The sequence below is a fragment of the Aedes aegypti genome, chromosome 2 (genome assembly GCF_002204515.2).
Source record: "Aedes aegypti strain LVP_AGWG chromosome 2, AaegL5.0 Primary Assembly, whole genome shotgun sequence".
Classification (NCBI taxonomy): Eukaryota; Metazoa; Arthropoda; class Insecta; order Diptera; family Culicidae; genus Aedes; species Aedes aegypti.
In genome coordinates this window covers 13,516,434-13,531,664 of record NC_035108.1, presented here as the reverse complement: position 1 = coordinate 13,531,664, position 15,231 = coordinate 13,516,434, and the positions used below count along the sequence as shown (strand labels likewise).

At 38.9% G+C, this 15,231-nt stretch overlaps 2 protein-coding genes across 5 annotated transcripts in view; one reads left to right on the top strand and one right to left on the bottom strand.

Annotated features, from left to right (window-relative positions):
- LOC5575755 (BAI1-associated protein 3) overlaps window positions 1–15,231 on the bottom strand; it is a 436,766-nt gene that overhangs the window by 162,426 nt on the left and 259,109 nt on the right. The gene's annotated exons all lie outside the window — the stretch shown is intronic.
- Window positions 9,640–11,114, top strand: LOC5575756 (37 kDa salivary gland allergen Aed a 2-like). Of its 2 annotated transcripts, none has more exons than XM_021839918.1 (5): window positions 9,640–9,897; window positions 9,961–10,209; window positions 10,271–10,492; window positions 10,544–10,729; window positions 10,785–11,114. In XM_021839918.1, exons 1-5 carry the CDS (start codon window positions 9,793–9,795, stop codon window positions 11,070–11,072), a joined length of 1,050 nt encoding a protein of 349 aa, XP_021695610.1. In that variant the 5' UTR covers window positions 9,640–9,792; the 3' UTR covers window positions 11,073–11,114. The 2 variants fall into 2 exon arrangements, with proteins under 2 accessions (XP_021695610.1, XP_001662172.2); XM_001662122.2 differs by having other exon boundaries at window positions 9,640–9,909.

Here is a 15,231-nt window from a genome sequence, read left to right as displayed (position 1 = left end):
TAACAGGTTTCATCGATCGGAGTGCCTCAATAGAACTGAGACTATCCGAGAAGATGAAGAAGTGGTCTGCGGGCATGTTTGAGATCATCCCCAAAGCGAAGTTGATTGCTGCCAGCTCAGCAACATAAACCGTGCAAGGTTCCTGAAGTTTTCGGAAGGCGGAAGAGTTTTCATTGAAGACACCGAAGCCAGTGGATCCATTGATACGGGACCCGTCAGTGAAATATCTCCTGTAGGAATCGACATTGTGGTACTTTGCATTAAAAATACGTGGGATAGTTATACATCGAAGTTGATCTGGAATTCCATGAATAGCTTGTTGCATGGTCAGATCGTATTCAACAGAGGAACTGTCATTGATGAAGCGTACACGTGGAGGGTTATAACACGGAAGGCTAATGTCAGATGACATATAGTAGAGATAAACTCTCATGAATTTCGACTGAGTATTCAGTTTAAGCAATTCTTCGAAGTTTTCGATGACGAGTGTGTTGCTCACTCCACACTTAATAAGTATTCTTAGCGAGAGCTCCCAGAATCGGTTCTGTAGTGGTAAAACCCCTGCCAGAACCTCTAGGCTCGCATTATGTGTTGAGTGCATACACCCTAAGGCGATACGCAAACAACGATATTGATACATACTCTAGAACAGAGAGAATGGTTGTTTTATAGAGTTTTATGAGGTCATCCGGGTGAGCACCCCACCATGTCCCGGTAATTGTTCGTAGAAAATTGATCCTTTGTTGGCATTTTTCCGTTACATACCCAATATGGGTTCGCCAAGTGCCTTTTGAATCAAACCAGACCCCAAGGTATTTTGTAGTCAAAGACTGGTCGATGTCTGTTCCCAAAAGCTTAAGCTTTAGTTGGGCTGGATTCCGCTTCCTAGAAAATACAACCAGTTGAGTTTTTTGCGGCGCAAACTCGATCCCTAAATTTCTAGCCCAAATGGATAGATTATCAAGGGAATTTTGCAATGGTCTTTGCAGGACTTCCGCTCGTGGGCCCTTCATAGAGACCACAGCATCATCTGCAAGTTGTCTAAGCGTGCATGGTTCTTCCAAACAGTTGTCAATATCTTTAACATAAAAATTATAAAGCAAGGGACTTAGACATGAGCCTTGGGGAAGGCCCATATAGCTAATTCTGGAAGTTATCAGTTGACCGAGAGTGAAGCTCATGTGTTTTTCTGACAACAGATTGTGCAAGAAATTATTCAATATTCCAGGTAGTCCACTATTGTGCAAGTTTTCTGACTATATTTCTATGGAAACTGAATCAAAAGCGCCCTTAATGTCCAAGAAAACCGAAGCCAATTGCTCCTTGTCAGCAAAGGCTAGTTGAATATCTGATGAAAGCAACGCTAGACAATCATTTGTTCCTTTGCCCTTGCGAAAGCCAAATTGAGTACTGGAAAGCATATTGTTTGATTCGACCCAGTGGTCAAGTCGCGAAAGGATCATTTTTTCTAACAATTTCCTTAAACATGATAACATAGCAATCGGGCGGTATGAGTTGTGATCGGACGCTGGTTTCCCAGGCTTTTGAATAGCTATTACTTTGACCTGTCTCCATTCAGGTGGAACAATGTTGTGTTCCATGAATGAGTTGAACAGGTCAAGCAACCGTCTTTTAGCGATATCGGGGAGATTTTTAAGAAGATTGAACTTAATCATATCGCGTCCCGGAGAGGAGTTGTTTGATGAAAGAAGAGCCATAGAAAATTCCAGCATAGTGAATGGTCTGTCCAACGCATCGTCTCTCTGGGTTTCCCAGAATGGCGGTTGAGCTGGAACTGAATCAGGACAGACCTTTTTTGCGAAGTTGAATATCCAACGATTGGAGTATTCGTCACTCTCATTTGAGGATGAGCGGTTTCGCATGTTGCGCGCCACTCTCCAAAGCGTCGTCACTGAAGTTTCTCGTGAGAGGCCATCGATGAAACGTCGCCAATAGCTACGCTTCTTCGCTTTAAAAAGATTCTTCAGTCTTTTTTCGAGCTTCGAGTACTCTAAATAAAGTTCTGAGGTACCATATCTACGAAAAGCTTTAAAGGCATTAGATTTTTCTCGATACAACTGAGTGCATTCATCATCCCAACCAGGTGTGGCTGGTCGTCTTTTGAAGGATGCACTTGGAACTCGTTGTTTTTGGGATTCTAATGCACTTTTATAAATCAATTCTGTTAGGAATCGATACTCATCCAACGGTGGGAGAGTGTTGAATGATTCGATACCCAAAGTTACCGCTGATGCAAATTTTTGCCAATCGATATTCCTAGTGAGGTCAAAAGGAACCTGAATTGACTGTTCTGACCTTTCAAAATTATTTCTGATAGAGGTTATTATGGGCAAGTGATCACTACCATGGGGATCATCAATCACCTTCCACATGCAATCGAATGATAGTGAACTTGAACCCAAAGATAGGTCAATGCGACTTTCTTTGCCGTCGGATGAAATACGTGTCACTTCACCTGTGTTCAAAATGTTCAAGTTGAAATCGTCGCATAAGTCATAGAAAATAGCCGCTCTATAATCGTCATAAGATTCGCCCCATCCAGTACCATGTGAGTTCATATCACCCAGTATTAAAACCGGGAATGAGAGCATGGAGACTGCGTTCCAAAGATGACGGCGGTTTATTGAAACTCTTGGAGGAATATAAACAGAAGCTACGCAAAGATCTTTACCCTTTACGTTTATTTGGCAAGCAACGATTTCTATGCCTGGATGAGTCGGGATGGGGATTCTGTAGAATGAATGGCACTTTTTGATCCCTAAAAGCACACCCCCGTAATTATCATCTCGATCCTGGCGTATAATGTTAAAATCGTAGAAGTTGAGATTATCTTCGGAAGAAAGCCATGTTTCACAAAGTGCAAATATATCACAATCGGAATTGTGAAGCAAAAACTTAAATGTGTCTAATTTAGGTTTTAGACTATGACAGTTCCACTGTAGCACAGTGATCATATCTTGTACCTCACTTGATGAATTATCCATCGAAAGATATGATCGAAGCAAGGAGGGGCCACGAGATAGTCAATTCCCTGAGATATTCTTCTATTGCGGGGAGAAAAAGATCGAGTATGCCTCTGAATGAGTCTGAAACTCCGAGAGCATTACATTTGCGATCCACAAGGGCCGTAAAAGTTATCAGTCCTCGCTTAGCCCGGGGGGTTTTCGAGGAAGAGCGAGGGACTTCAGTAGCTTTTTTCTTGCTATCTTGTCTAGAGCTTCTTTTCGAAGTGTATTTAGTCGGTGGAGGCAGGGGCGGCAGATCTTTGCTGCAACACGGGACGGAAGCATCAAAGACCTGGTTTTTCGGTATTTTCAAATTTGCCCCACTTCCTTTGGGATTAGGCAAACCTTTGAGGGAAGATTTCATTACCTTACGGCGCAGTCCTGGAGAAGATGGAGACTTCCTTTTTCCGGGTGCGTGTACCTCCGAAGAATCTCCCCCATCGGTTTCGTCGTCGTTCGCTTCATCGGAAGACAACTCTTGAAAAGAGTTACCAACTGGGATGGCTGATGAAGACTCTTCTGCGGACGTTTTTAAAGATTTTACCGTTTCCGCATATGTCTTCTTGGAGCGCTTCACAATGGAGCGACTCTCATTTCGAATGCGCCTTTTGTATGCCGGGCACTTCTGCAAGTCATGAAGATCCTCACGACAGTAGCTGCATTTTTCAGCTTCCTGTGTGCAATCATCTTCCAAATGAGCTTGGTTGCATTTGCCACAACGGGGCTTGTTGTCGCAAAAGCTAGCACTATGACCAAGCTGTTTGCAGTTGGTACAATTGAATACCTTCGGCACGTAAAGGCGCACTGGGTAAAAAACACTATCAATGCAAACAAATTTTGGGAGAACGGAACCAGGAAAAGTTACACGAAACGAGGCTGACGGCGAAAACACTTTCTTATTTCCTTCCATGGAAACTGATTGTAATTGTTTACAATCCAGTATAGCCACATCAGGAATGGACCGGTTCTCAAAAACGCCTTTGCCAGTCTTAATGTCTTCGCATGTCAGACTCGCGTCGATGATTTTCCCTTCCACCTCAACCTCTCTGGCCAAAATATACACATAATATTCCACAGTAAAAGCCTCATGCTGAGCAATCTCATTCGCTGCTTTGTAACTAGGTGCAGTTACACGCAGCTTGGATTGCTTCACTTGGTGAATAACGGTCCCAGGATATTTACGCGTCAGCTCTCTAGAGATCGAGAGCACATTCAAAATCTTATTTTTGCGCCGGAAATAGACAACCCAAGGCCCAGCCGAAGATGGTTGATAAAACCGCGTTCGAGCAACGAGATCTTTAGGAGGCGTATCGCCTCCATCCGATTCGTCCATGCGGGATAAAAATCAACCGCAACCAAATAAACAAAAACAAAAACAAAACAAAAATAACGTTAAAAAAAAAATTGAAAAAAATATTTGAGAAAAAAAAACTTAATTGATTAGTGGACTATTTTGTACACACCTCCCCTATTTGGTCGAAAGAATCACAACACCGGGAGAGAGACAAAGGCGAAGCGAAAAACAACCTTGAACTTAACAATGTTTGTTCGGAGATGCAAAAGGAATATGGGGATTATTGAATTCAAAATAAATAATAATAACCAAAAAAAAAAATAAAAAAATATATATACAAAAAAATAAACCGAAAAAAAAAATAAACCGAAAAAAAATAAAGCGAAAAAAAAAGTTGATCACCTTGGTCCGTAAACCGTAGTTTGAGAACCACTGGGAATTTAGGCAGAAAAACAACAACCACGTGATACACGAGGAATGGGGGAAACAATAGAGCGAATCGAATATACTTAACGAAACTACTGGCGTGCTTGGATGCTCTGGCTGCTGTTGTTGCTACTGTTCGTCGCACCCGTTGCCGCCGCCGCCGCCACCGCCACCTTCGGTCTCGCTGTACTGTGGTTGGTTTGGCTCAGAATTGGCGATGATTGATTTTGATGATGATGATGCTACGTTGAAAAGTACACCTGTAACCCTTGTTACAAGTGTCTCCTTCCTTCACGGCGATCACAAATATCGTTTTGTCCTCGGTGGGATGTTTCGGGATATAAAAACCCACTAATTGAACTATTAAGTGGGGAAAAAACTCCACCAGCTACAAAGCGATGCGGTAAACACAACCGGCTGCTGTAAGCGATCGGTAAGGAATGATCGCCATAGCGTTGTTAAATGATGTGTAACTCCATTCAAATTATCAGAAACAACGAGCTACACACATGGTTACCTATGGCTTTTAGGGCGAGATTATAAGGTATGCGAGATGTATTGAACTTCGCACACTTAGAATAAATCGTCGTATCCTGTGAAAAAAAAACACATTCGAGTGGTAAGCAACAAAAAAGCAAATTTTCCTATGAAAACAACAAATTTACCGTAAAACAAACTGTGATCCTGTAGAGCATCCTGTAGAGTTCGGTGGACAGCAACATTTCCACTTAACTTCAGCTGTCAACGTGTTAGCAGGCATTTAAGGGCTTGTTCATTTATTTCATAACGCCACCCCCTCGTGACACTTTTTGTATTGATACTCTACAATTTTTGTATGAGCCGTAACAACGTTCGGACACCCACCCACCCCCAAAAGCGTTATGAAATTTGTGAATGGGCCCTAATCATTTTGTTTCAGTTTTCGCACACTACTAACACGCAGTGAAAGCTGGGCTAGTGGTAACAAGACTGCTTCCTGATAACAATGTCGAGAGTTCAATTCCTGGTCAGACCATTTTAAAATTTTTATTTATAATTTAATACCGCGATTTTACAGATTTTTTGGTGATTTTGCACCGAACGTCCAGCTATTTACGATGATTTTTCGCAGAAAAGTTGCTAAATAACATAGTGGAACAAGACAAACATTTTTCCAAGGATCAAATCATAAGTCTCTCGTAAATTTGGCGTTTCCGAATCTGATTTCACTCTCAGAAATGTTCCAGCTTGTCACAATGTTGATCTACAGTTCGTCAAATTTGTATATAATGGTTTTATTAACACTAAAATTGAATCTGAACTATGATTTATCAAATGTTTTAGTCCAGCAAGCATTCAGAATTCGGCTTAAACTTCCATTTAGGATAAAGTTCAGTTTATAAATAAATTTGGAATAAATTGATTTTTGAATAATAATAATATTTTTGAGTTGTGTCGTGGAATACTTTTGAATAAATGAAAACTGTATTTAGTACTATACCATTTAATTCCACTAGAGATTCAACTTTCCTGCAATCTCACACAATTTTTCTTGTTAGCGGACTTTGGGGCAAGTGTGCCATCCTGCTTTTTATAAGAACTACACTGCCGACTTACTGATTGATTGATTGATTGACTGATTGATTGATGATTAAGGTGATCGAAAGTATTTGTCATTTGATGACTCTCCATGGTATTAACTCCAATTTGTCAAAAATGTCGAATGTGACTGTTTTGCAGTTATGGGCAGTACAATCGTTATTTATGCAACAAGCAGTGTTGATAGACTCATACTCAAAGCTCAATCAATACGCTCTCTCGTGAGAGCAAACTCATAAGAGATCTGCTTCGCAAATCTCACGATTGAGATTTTGATGCAAAATCACTCAATCAACTCAAACCGTAAGAAATGATTCAGTCGCAAAACTCGTCAAAAGCTCGTGAACCCCGAACGTTGTTGTTTACGTTAGAAAGGAGTACTATAACTTTACCAGATTAACAAGAAATTATTGCCGTGTGTGAGTAAACTGTGAAAATATCAGACAATGAGTCAAAAAGGTGAGCCAACTCATCCATGATTTTTTGACTGCCAAGTTGCGTGATTGACAACTCACGCATGAAAAATCTCAAGCGTGATTTATGAGAAATTGAGTTTTTCACAACACTGGCAACAAGTTACAAAATGATGATTTTTTCAGCACGAGTTGTACATTTATCCAAGATGATTTTTTCAGCACGAGTTGTACATCCGCCAAGTTGGATAAATACAACGAGTGCTTTAAAAATCGAGTTTTGTAACGAGTTGCATACAATATTTTTTGCTATTACGAAAAACTCCGTTTAAGCTGGGTCATTTCCATAAACACAAACAAACATTTTAACAGAAATCAGTACTGAAAAGTGCTACTTTTCAGCACCGAAAACAGTGCTGAAAAGTAGCACTTTTCAGCATTGTTTTTGGTAGGAAAAGTAGGCCATTCTGTAGAGCAAATTATCAATGAAAAGTTGTTTAATTTGCAACGGAATTGCAAAAAATATATTTTCTATTTGAGCTTGGTAATATGTTTCCTTATAGTTCATTATAAAATGATCGAAATATACAGTTGTGTTCAGAATAATAGTAGTGAAAGCCGATTTTCATACAAAATGCTCCATTTTGGCATGCTGTAACTTTGTTTCCTTATGAGCAATCGGCATGAAATTTTGGCAGTGAACTACAAATATACTCAATTTCATTATCACAGAATTTGAAAAATTTCACACTACCGGCTAAAAAGTTAAGCACCAGGTGAAATCGCTCAAAATAATAGTAGTTTTTCTTTTGTAAATTTTTGTTCAGCAACAATTTTGTAAAAAATTGGCCTGTTTATACATTTATAGCTTAGGTGGAAATGGTTGAAACGATGAATAAACAAAAATTCAAAAACTCACTATACAGCAGTTCTTAAAACTACTATTATTTTGAGCGATTTCACCTGGTGCTTAACTTTTTAGCCGGTAGTGTGAAAATTTCCAAATCTTGTGATAATGAATTGAGTATATTTGTAGTTCACTGCCAAAATTTCATGCCGATTGCTCATAAGAAAACAAAGTTACAGCATGCCAAAGTTGAGCATTTTGTATGAAAATTGGCTTTCACTACTATTATTCTGAACACAACTGTAATGAAAATTGATCTATTTTTCACGTATTTACATCGACTTTTGTAATAACAATTAAATTTGAGTGGATTTTTATAAGATTTCGTTGTTTCTCAATAGCATGGCGAAAGGTAAATTAATGCAACATAGTGTTGGAAAATAGGATATTTTGAATGATATTTGAAAAGCACCAAAACTAATATTTTTTGAAGTTATTTTCTTTTTAAAATTGCACTGTGCTAATGAAAAGATGCGAAACTAACAAAATAAGGCTAAATTGGTGGGTTTTTTAAATATTAGACAAAGTTGGATAACAATTGGTTTAAGGTGGCACATTTGCCCTAATTCCGCTACTTTTATAAGGCAAGATGCTTTCCTCAAGCATCTATATAAATAAAAATGGATTGGTGTTTGTATGTCACGAAATGACTTACGAACGGGTTAACGGATTTGGATGATTCTTTCTCCTTTTTGTTCGTTAAGGGTTCCGACGTATTTGTGTGTATAGAAATCTCATGATATTCACCGGGAAAGTCGGAATAACGAGAGTGAACGGAACTATAATTTTGTATGGGACGATTCATAGCGTTTTTCAACAGCCTACTTGATGGCAAGACGAAGTTTGCCAGGACCACTAGTCTAAAAATAAATTTTAAGCATTGCAATTTTTATGAACTTTGCTGATAAGTATTCTTTAATACATACAGATTGAATTTCGTAATAAATCAAGCATTTAAATCTGTATACAAGCTGGTGAACTTGTATGCAAGTTGACTGAATCAACGATTTCAATGCATTTCCAACAACCTTATCTTAAATACTAGACGTCTTCTTCTTCTTATTGGCATTACGTACCCACAGGGACAGAGCCTGCTTCTCAGCTTAGTGTGCTTATGAGCACTGCCACAGTTATTAATCGAGAGCTTTCTTTGCCAAAGTTGCCATTTTTGCATTCGTATATCGTGTGGCAGGTACGATGATGATACTCTATGCCCAGGGAAGTCAAGGAAGTTTCCAGTACGAAAAGACCCTGGACCGACCGGGAATCGAGCCCAGACACCTTCAGCATGGCTTTGCTTTGTAGCCGCGGACCCTAACCACTCGGCTATGGAAGGCCCCTAGACTAGACAAAACTAGACGTTCTATGATATTTATGCAAACGAGAGTGGGTTCAGCAATCCTGAAATTAAGCAAATAGCGCATCGAAGCATTAAGCTTGAGGCGGAAAAAAAAGTTCCGCAAAGTAAGCCAACTCAGGTAACGTTGGTAGCTGAATAACAGTTTATTCAGCAGATAAGTTGCTGTATAAACTGCTTTCCAGCTGAACAAACTGTTATTCAGCTACCAATATTATTCGGGAAGCATGTGAACATATGTTTTATTGAAGATCAAAAAAATCCCGAACGTTTTAGTTCCGAAACTGTTTCCAGGAAGTGGGAAAATAGGAAAATGAATGAAAACACATCAATGTCGCACATCAAATAAGATATCCGATAGCAGATGCTGGTAGATAGATAAAACTTCTTCGAAGTTTTGTTGAAAGTGTCTGATTATGACATAAAACTATCTCAATAATCCATTGTCAACTTCTAGCATGCGAAGCATACAGTTACACTTCTAACTTATGCAATTTAGCAATCTGTTTACACGATATGTTTAAAGCCCCATCCAACGAACGATTATTCAAACTAGTAACGTCCTACCAATGAACTCATCGTTTGTCAAGCGCTTATGTTTGCAAGCTATTTCGATCCAGCAATAACTGCTTACGTAGGCCCCTGAAGCTGCATCATCTCTGTCCTGCACTATCAGCGTTTGTGATACAGAACCAGTCAGCCACCAATCAATCGATGCAATAAATAATTGCAGTTGCTTGCGTTCGACCTACATTACTCACATACCATTCGGTGAAGTGAAGCTCAGCAGCATGTCTCCGGTTATGATGATGCAGATGCTGATGGGTTCAGTCTCCGGAATAAGCCTTCAGTTATTGTGTTGGTTATGCATTGTGGGTGTAGCGACTGTGTCTTCGGTAAGGCCCCCGGTAAGTAGATCTGTACACGCAAATTCCAGACGATTTTTCCACCACTTGCAGGCTGTTTCCAAGGAATCGACTCCGGTGGCACTTGATCCAGACCAAACGTCATTCGCCTTTACGAGAAGTATTGAACTGTACACGAGTGGGAATGAATCCTCCGATGGGATTGTTCGAGCGGAACGGATTCGCAATTGGTCCCGGTGGCATTTCGAGGAATCGGTTGGGTCCGATTCGCAAACGAGTTGCTTCGTTAGGGAGCTTTTGTCGCGACTGGAGCTATTCGATGTGGGTGGAGGATACTTTCGTGTAGGTTTTGCTGGCATCACGGGAGGAGAAGTCAATTACGGAGTAAGTTGATTATTTTCAGGTTGGGCAATTTATGGCTCAGTACAAGCAGTACAAACAATTCCTGGATTGCTCTGAGCAAGAGGTAAACGATCTTGCTGATAAACTTGAACGGCATTCTGGCTTGCACGATTGCGACGCAATATTCCGCGTATTCAAGGAAAGTATTTTGGAACCGGCTGAGCTGTTACGAAAACTGTTTTTACTGGATCCTGAGAGTGCTTCGACAGTTCGTTCTTATATGGTAATGGTATGAAACCGTTGTTAGGAAAAATAACAAATTGTAAAATTCCAGGGATCAGCAATAAGGCAATTGAACGAATCAGTATTCGAGTATTGCGAAAACAAGTTCTATAATGATAAACGCGATATTTGGTGTGCAGCACGTAATTATAGTATTCCCGAGGATAAGGACTTCCATAGACACATTGAATGCATTTTCAATGGATTACATTATTTCAACAGGAGAGGAGATCTTGATGTACGTTAATCAATTTGTTGAAGAAATGTATTATCATATTTTTAACTATTTGTAGGTGGACGAAATTTGCCGTGATTTCCATCAGGTGGGAATCACTGATTTGGATAACGAAGTGTCGGAAGTTTTGAGATCCTGTGACGTGAACCCTGAAACCAAAGCTTTGTCATACTACAGATGTATATTGGAAAGTGACTTTTTGGATAAATTCAAAGAGGCTTTGGATTATCGTGAAATTCGGTCTGCGGACCATTTCTATGCACTGAAGGTTCCGATGCCAGTTTACGATCGAAATCAAATTCAGAGCCAGATAAACTCTGTAAATCGTGAATGTTGCTCCATTTGATTGACATACGAAAATAACTGACAGTAAAGTATGTAAACTATATCATCTGTGGTCCTCAAACAACTTAACTGACATTGGTAGTATTGTTTTTGGAGGAGGGCATGTTCTTGATTTAGGTAAGAAATATCGTTTTCGACCTTTTATCATAGACTCATCACAATTTAAACGTCGAAAGGACTAATGGTCGAAAAATAAAAGGTTGAAAGAACAACACGTTGGAAACAATTTGCCTATTGAGAAATTTTTCAATCTCTTCAAAAGATTTCAGGTCTTTTGTCCCTTCGTTTTGTTCTTTGACCTTTTATCATAGATGTCTTTTCGCCCTTCTGTCCTTTCGATCTTTTGTCTTTCGACCTTTTGTCATTGATTATATTGATTTCTTATTCAAGTAGATATATATTTTTCTTGAAAAGATATCGTAGTAAGGGCCCAGATAGCCGTAGCGGTAAACGCGCAGCTATTCAGCATGACCATGCTGAGGGTCGTGGGTTCGAATCCCACTGGTCGAGGATCTTTTCGTAAAGGAAATTTTCTAGATTCCCAGGGCATAGAGTATCTTCGTACCTGCCACACGATATACACATGCAAAAATGGTCAATCGGCAAAGAAAGCTCTCAGTTAATAACTGTGGAAGTGCTCATAAGAACACTAATCTGAGAAGCAGGCCTCGTCCCAGTTGGGACGTAACGCCAGAAAGAAGAAGAAGAAGATATCGTAGTGAAAAGCAAATTATGAAAGTTTCATTAAGATTTTTACATGTTCCAATCCGCTGGATTTTTTTTATATTCGTGTGGAAAACGAGCTCGGAAACTTCACAGCCAATTTGCTCAATGCCTACTTTTTAAAGATGGGACTGACTTGCCATTCACGGCAGTGAAAATTTCATATGTATCGTACGGTTTCAACTTCAAAGTTTCAGGATATTGGACGAGAAAAACCCCTCATGCCAAAGTGAATTATGGAAGTGTCCAAGTGGTTTTGCTTTCTAGTTACTTTTAGAATTCCTACAGGAATAGCGTTAGAAAATTCTCTATAAATAAGTGTAATTACTAATTGTAATTGTAATGTGTAATTCAGGATACTCTCTTGTTGAAAGTTTTCAAAAATTTAGACAGGTGTTCCTCAGAAAATTCAGTTGAACAATCATGATCCAGGCACATTTGAGAGAGCATTTTTGTATGGAATAACATATCCTTAAAATGCATATTTGTTATTTTAAAATTATTGTGCTTAAAACCGATTTAACTGATATCTAAACAAAATAACAGTTGGCGGTTGGTGTGAGCACGAAAGTTGCTCAAGTTTTGTAATGAAACTAATTGATATTGTTCTTGAAACTATGGCACTGCACAACGAGCGCTTCCTATTCCCTAAGGCATAAGTGGAAGCCCCCTTCCCAACCTGTGCATATATAAGCATAATGGGTGTCATTTACTTGTTGCCGGGACACGCCAGCTTCCGCTTGGTTTCACCATTCGCCGACATGACATAGTTCTAATTATTTAATTGCCTGCACAAACCTGCATTCACAGCTCCGGGCTAGCAGAATCTGGAGAGTTATCATGTGTTGTACGTACGAGCATCGAGAACTAAACACTAGACAGCAGTAGAGAAAGGCTCCCTGTTGAATCGAGCGAACGTTTTCTTGTCGCAAAAACTTCCTGGCAGGCTTTTAGGAAAACTTAACCACATGGATCCCGTTGCTGAACGTTTCAACTTGGGCGTGTGGGTTACTGTATTGCCTTTATTGTCTAACCATGTTGGTCTGAGGGCTTAAAGTTGGTGCCAACCATTAGGAGGCACCAGGGGAAGCTACTTTCAGCACCATTCTCTTACTGACTTACAATTAACTAAAACTGTTTCTCTGAGTGTTTTGATTTCTTTTGTATTTACCGACTTCCTTTCCATTTTACTTTTAATTGTGTTAACCTCTGGTATGCTAGTGCAGCATCATCGTCAGCACGAGAAGTATTTGTGCAATGGAATGTGTTGCTTCTGGGAAACATGTTCTGGGAGATTTTTATGCTTTCATCTGAAACGACTGCAACTGCTCTGCCACCATCACCAGATGGAGAGGGAAGGCCTATTATGGTTGGTAGTTGTTAGTGTTTGACTTTGTTTTTTTTTTGTGGCTGTGGTTCTCTTTGGTTTGACTTTTTTTATGATAGAAGCTTTTATCTTGAAGCAATACAAACGAGCATGAGTGGTAAGTGCTCATCAATTATAGAGAATATTCGACTGTAAGATAAAAAAAACAAACATGTGTTTGCCTATTTACGAAATAAAAAAACAGTTTGCAGTTGAGACATAATGAATAAAAAATGAGGTAATGGACTGTATTTCTTTTTAGTTGGTTTTGGGTTTAAATACAGTTTCAGTAACATAACATCCAATTTCATAACGTCGAATGCTAAAATGTCAAAAGGACAAAAACAAACATATAAAGGGATTATTAAAAAAAAAAAAAATAGTTCAAGAATGATCATCTATTAAAAGAATTTAATTTTTAAAATATTAAGTTTTCCGTTAATTTCTTTAAGTGTTCTGCCATTAATCTTTTTTCTAAGGAATGTCTCTGGAGATTTTTAATGAAATTCATATGAAAAATTTTATCGAAGGTTCGTTCAAAAGCATGCTTAGGAAAAACTCTAAAAAACCCTTTATTAATTCCTACAGTAATTCTACATGCCATTCCAACACCTACATCTATACATCAACAACTGCACCAAAAATTTAAGAATTATTGATTGTACGACATTTTCCACAACGCCATTCCCCAGAATGGGACCTCCAAAAGCTAACCAAATTTGGAGGATGTAACCTAAGATTTTTGTAGTCTTATCAACCACCTTAGTGCTCACAGGCTTTGATATTTTATAGCCTTTACGGTTTGTTGCAAATCTTCTCACGAACTTCATAAAAGAGAAGCGGACTTCTCCTGTGTAATTCGGTTTTAATATTCTTAAAAAGACGAAGACAATAAACCTAGGCAGAACAGTCAATGTTCAAAAGAATGGAGAATATGCTATGAAAGAATTAAAACAATTTGTTTTGAGAATATAAAACATATAACACTTGTACAAATCACTTTTTGAAAATACAATCAGAAAGCATAGTCATTTTTAAGGTGAAGATGAATCGAAGCCAAACCTCAAATTTTCAAGAGCATAAATCCGGAGAACCGAACGCCATTTTGAGCTGAAAACCTAATCGATTGGTGACCACCAGCGAGTGACCAATCGATAAAGTTTTCAGCTCTAACGGATGTTTGGTTCTCCAGATTCGAGCTCTTGAAAATTTGAGGTTTGGCTTCGATTCATCTTCACCTTATTTTAAAAGAAGGCAGAATAAAGTATGAAAACAGCAATATACTAAATTTTTCACACAGCTTGGGCAAAGTTAATAATAAAACATGGTATAACGTAAGTGAGAATAGCGTTTTCCGCTTATGACTTTGATTAGTGCGTCAAAGTTTATTAGGGACTGTCGATGTGGATTTTTTGTAAATTTTCAACGCACCACACTCTTTCCCCTTAGTAGGTTTTTATCCATACAAACATCTTCAAATTTGCCTTTGGCTAGACCTTGCTGCCTCTTTCCACAAATTATCAAGTGGTTTATGGACGACCCCTCAGATGATTTGTCTCATTCCATAAATGCCATATAAGGCTTCCACGATAAATTCAACTTGTTCTTAAAAGTCAGATATAAAATACAAATGCGAATCTCAAAGCATTTCAAGAAGAAGAACAGTCTTTATAAGATATTTGCTGGCAGAATATTGTGTAACTCCTTGGACAGATATCTAATATCAAATCCATGGTACAAGTTGGCAAGACAACATTTCAAGATATGATTGTACCATACGTATATCACCAGTGTGCCATAAGTATAAAATGAGTGAATAAAATATAAACTGAAACGAACTATTTAACGCAAAACTGGCAACGGATTGCAAGACAGCATTCATGGAATCGCATGAATCTAGACTACAATTGAGACAAGAGAGGCAAACACTAAGCATAGCATAGCATGGCATAGACTGACTGTTGCAATGGTTGCTACTCCGTGATTGATCGGAACTGGTAAGAATTGCACTACGATCCAAATGAATAAGGGATGGGAGTTTCCGCTTACTCTCGAAGTGCAATTTTAGCAG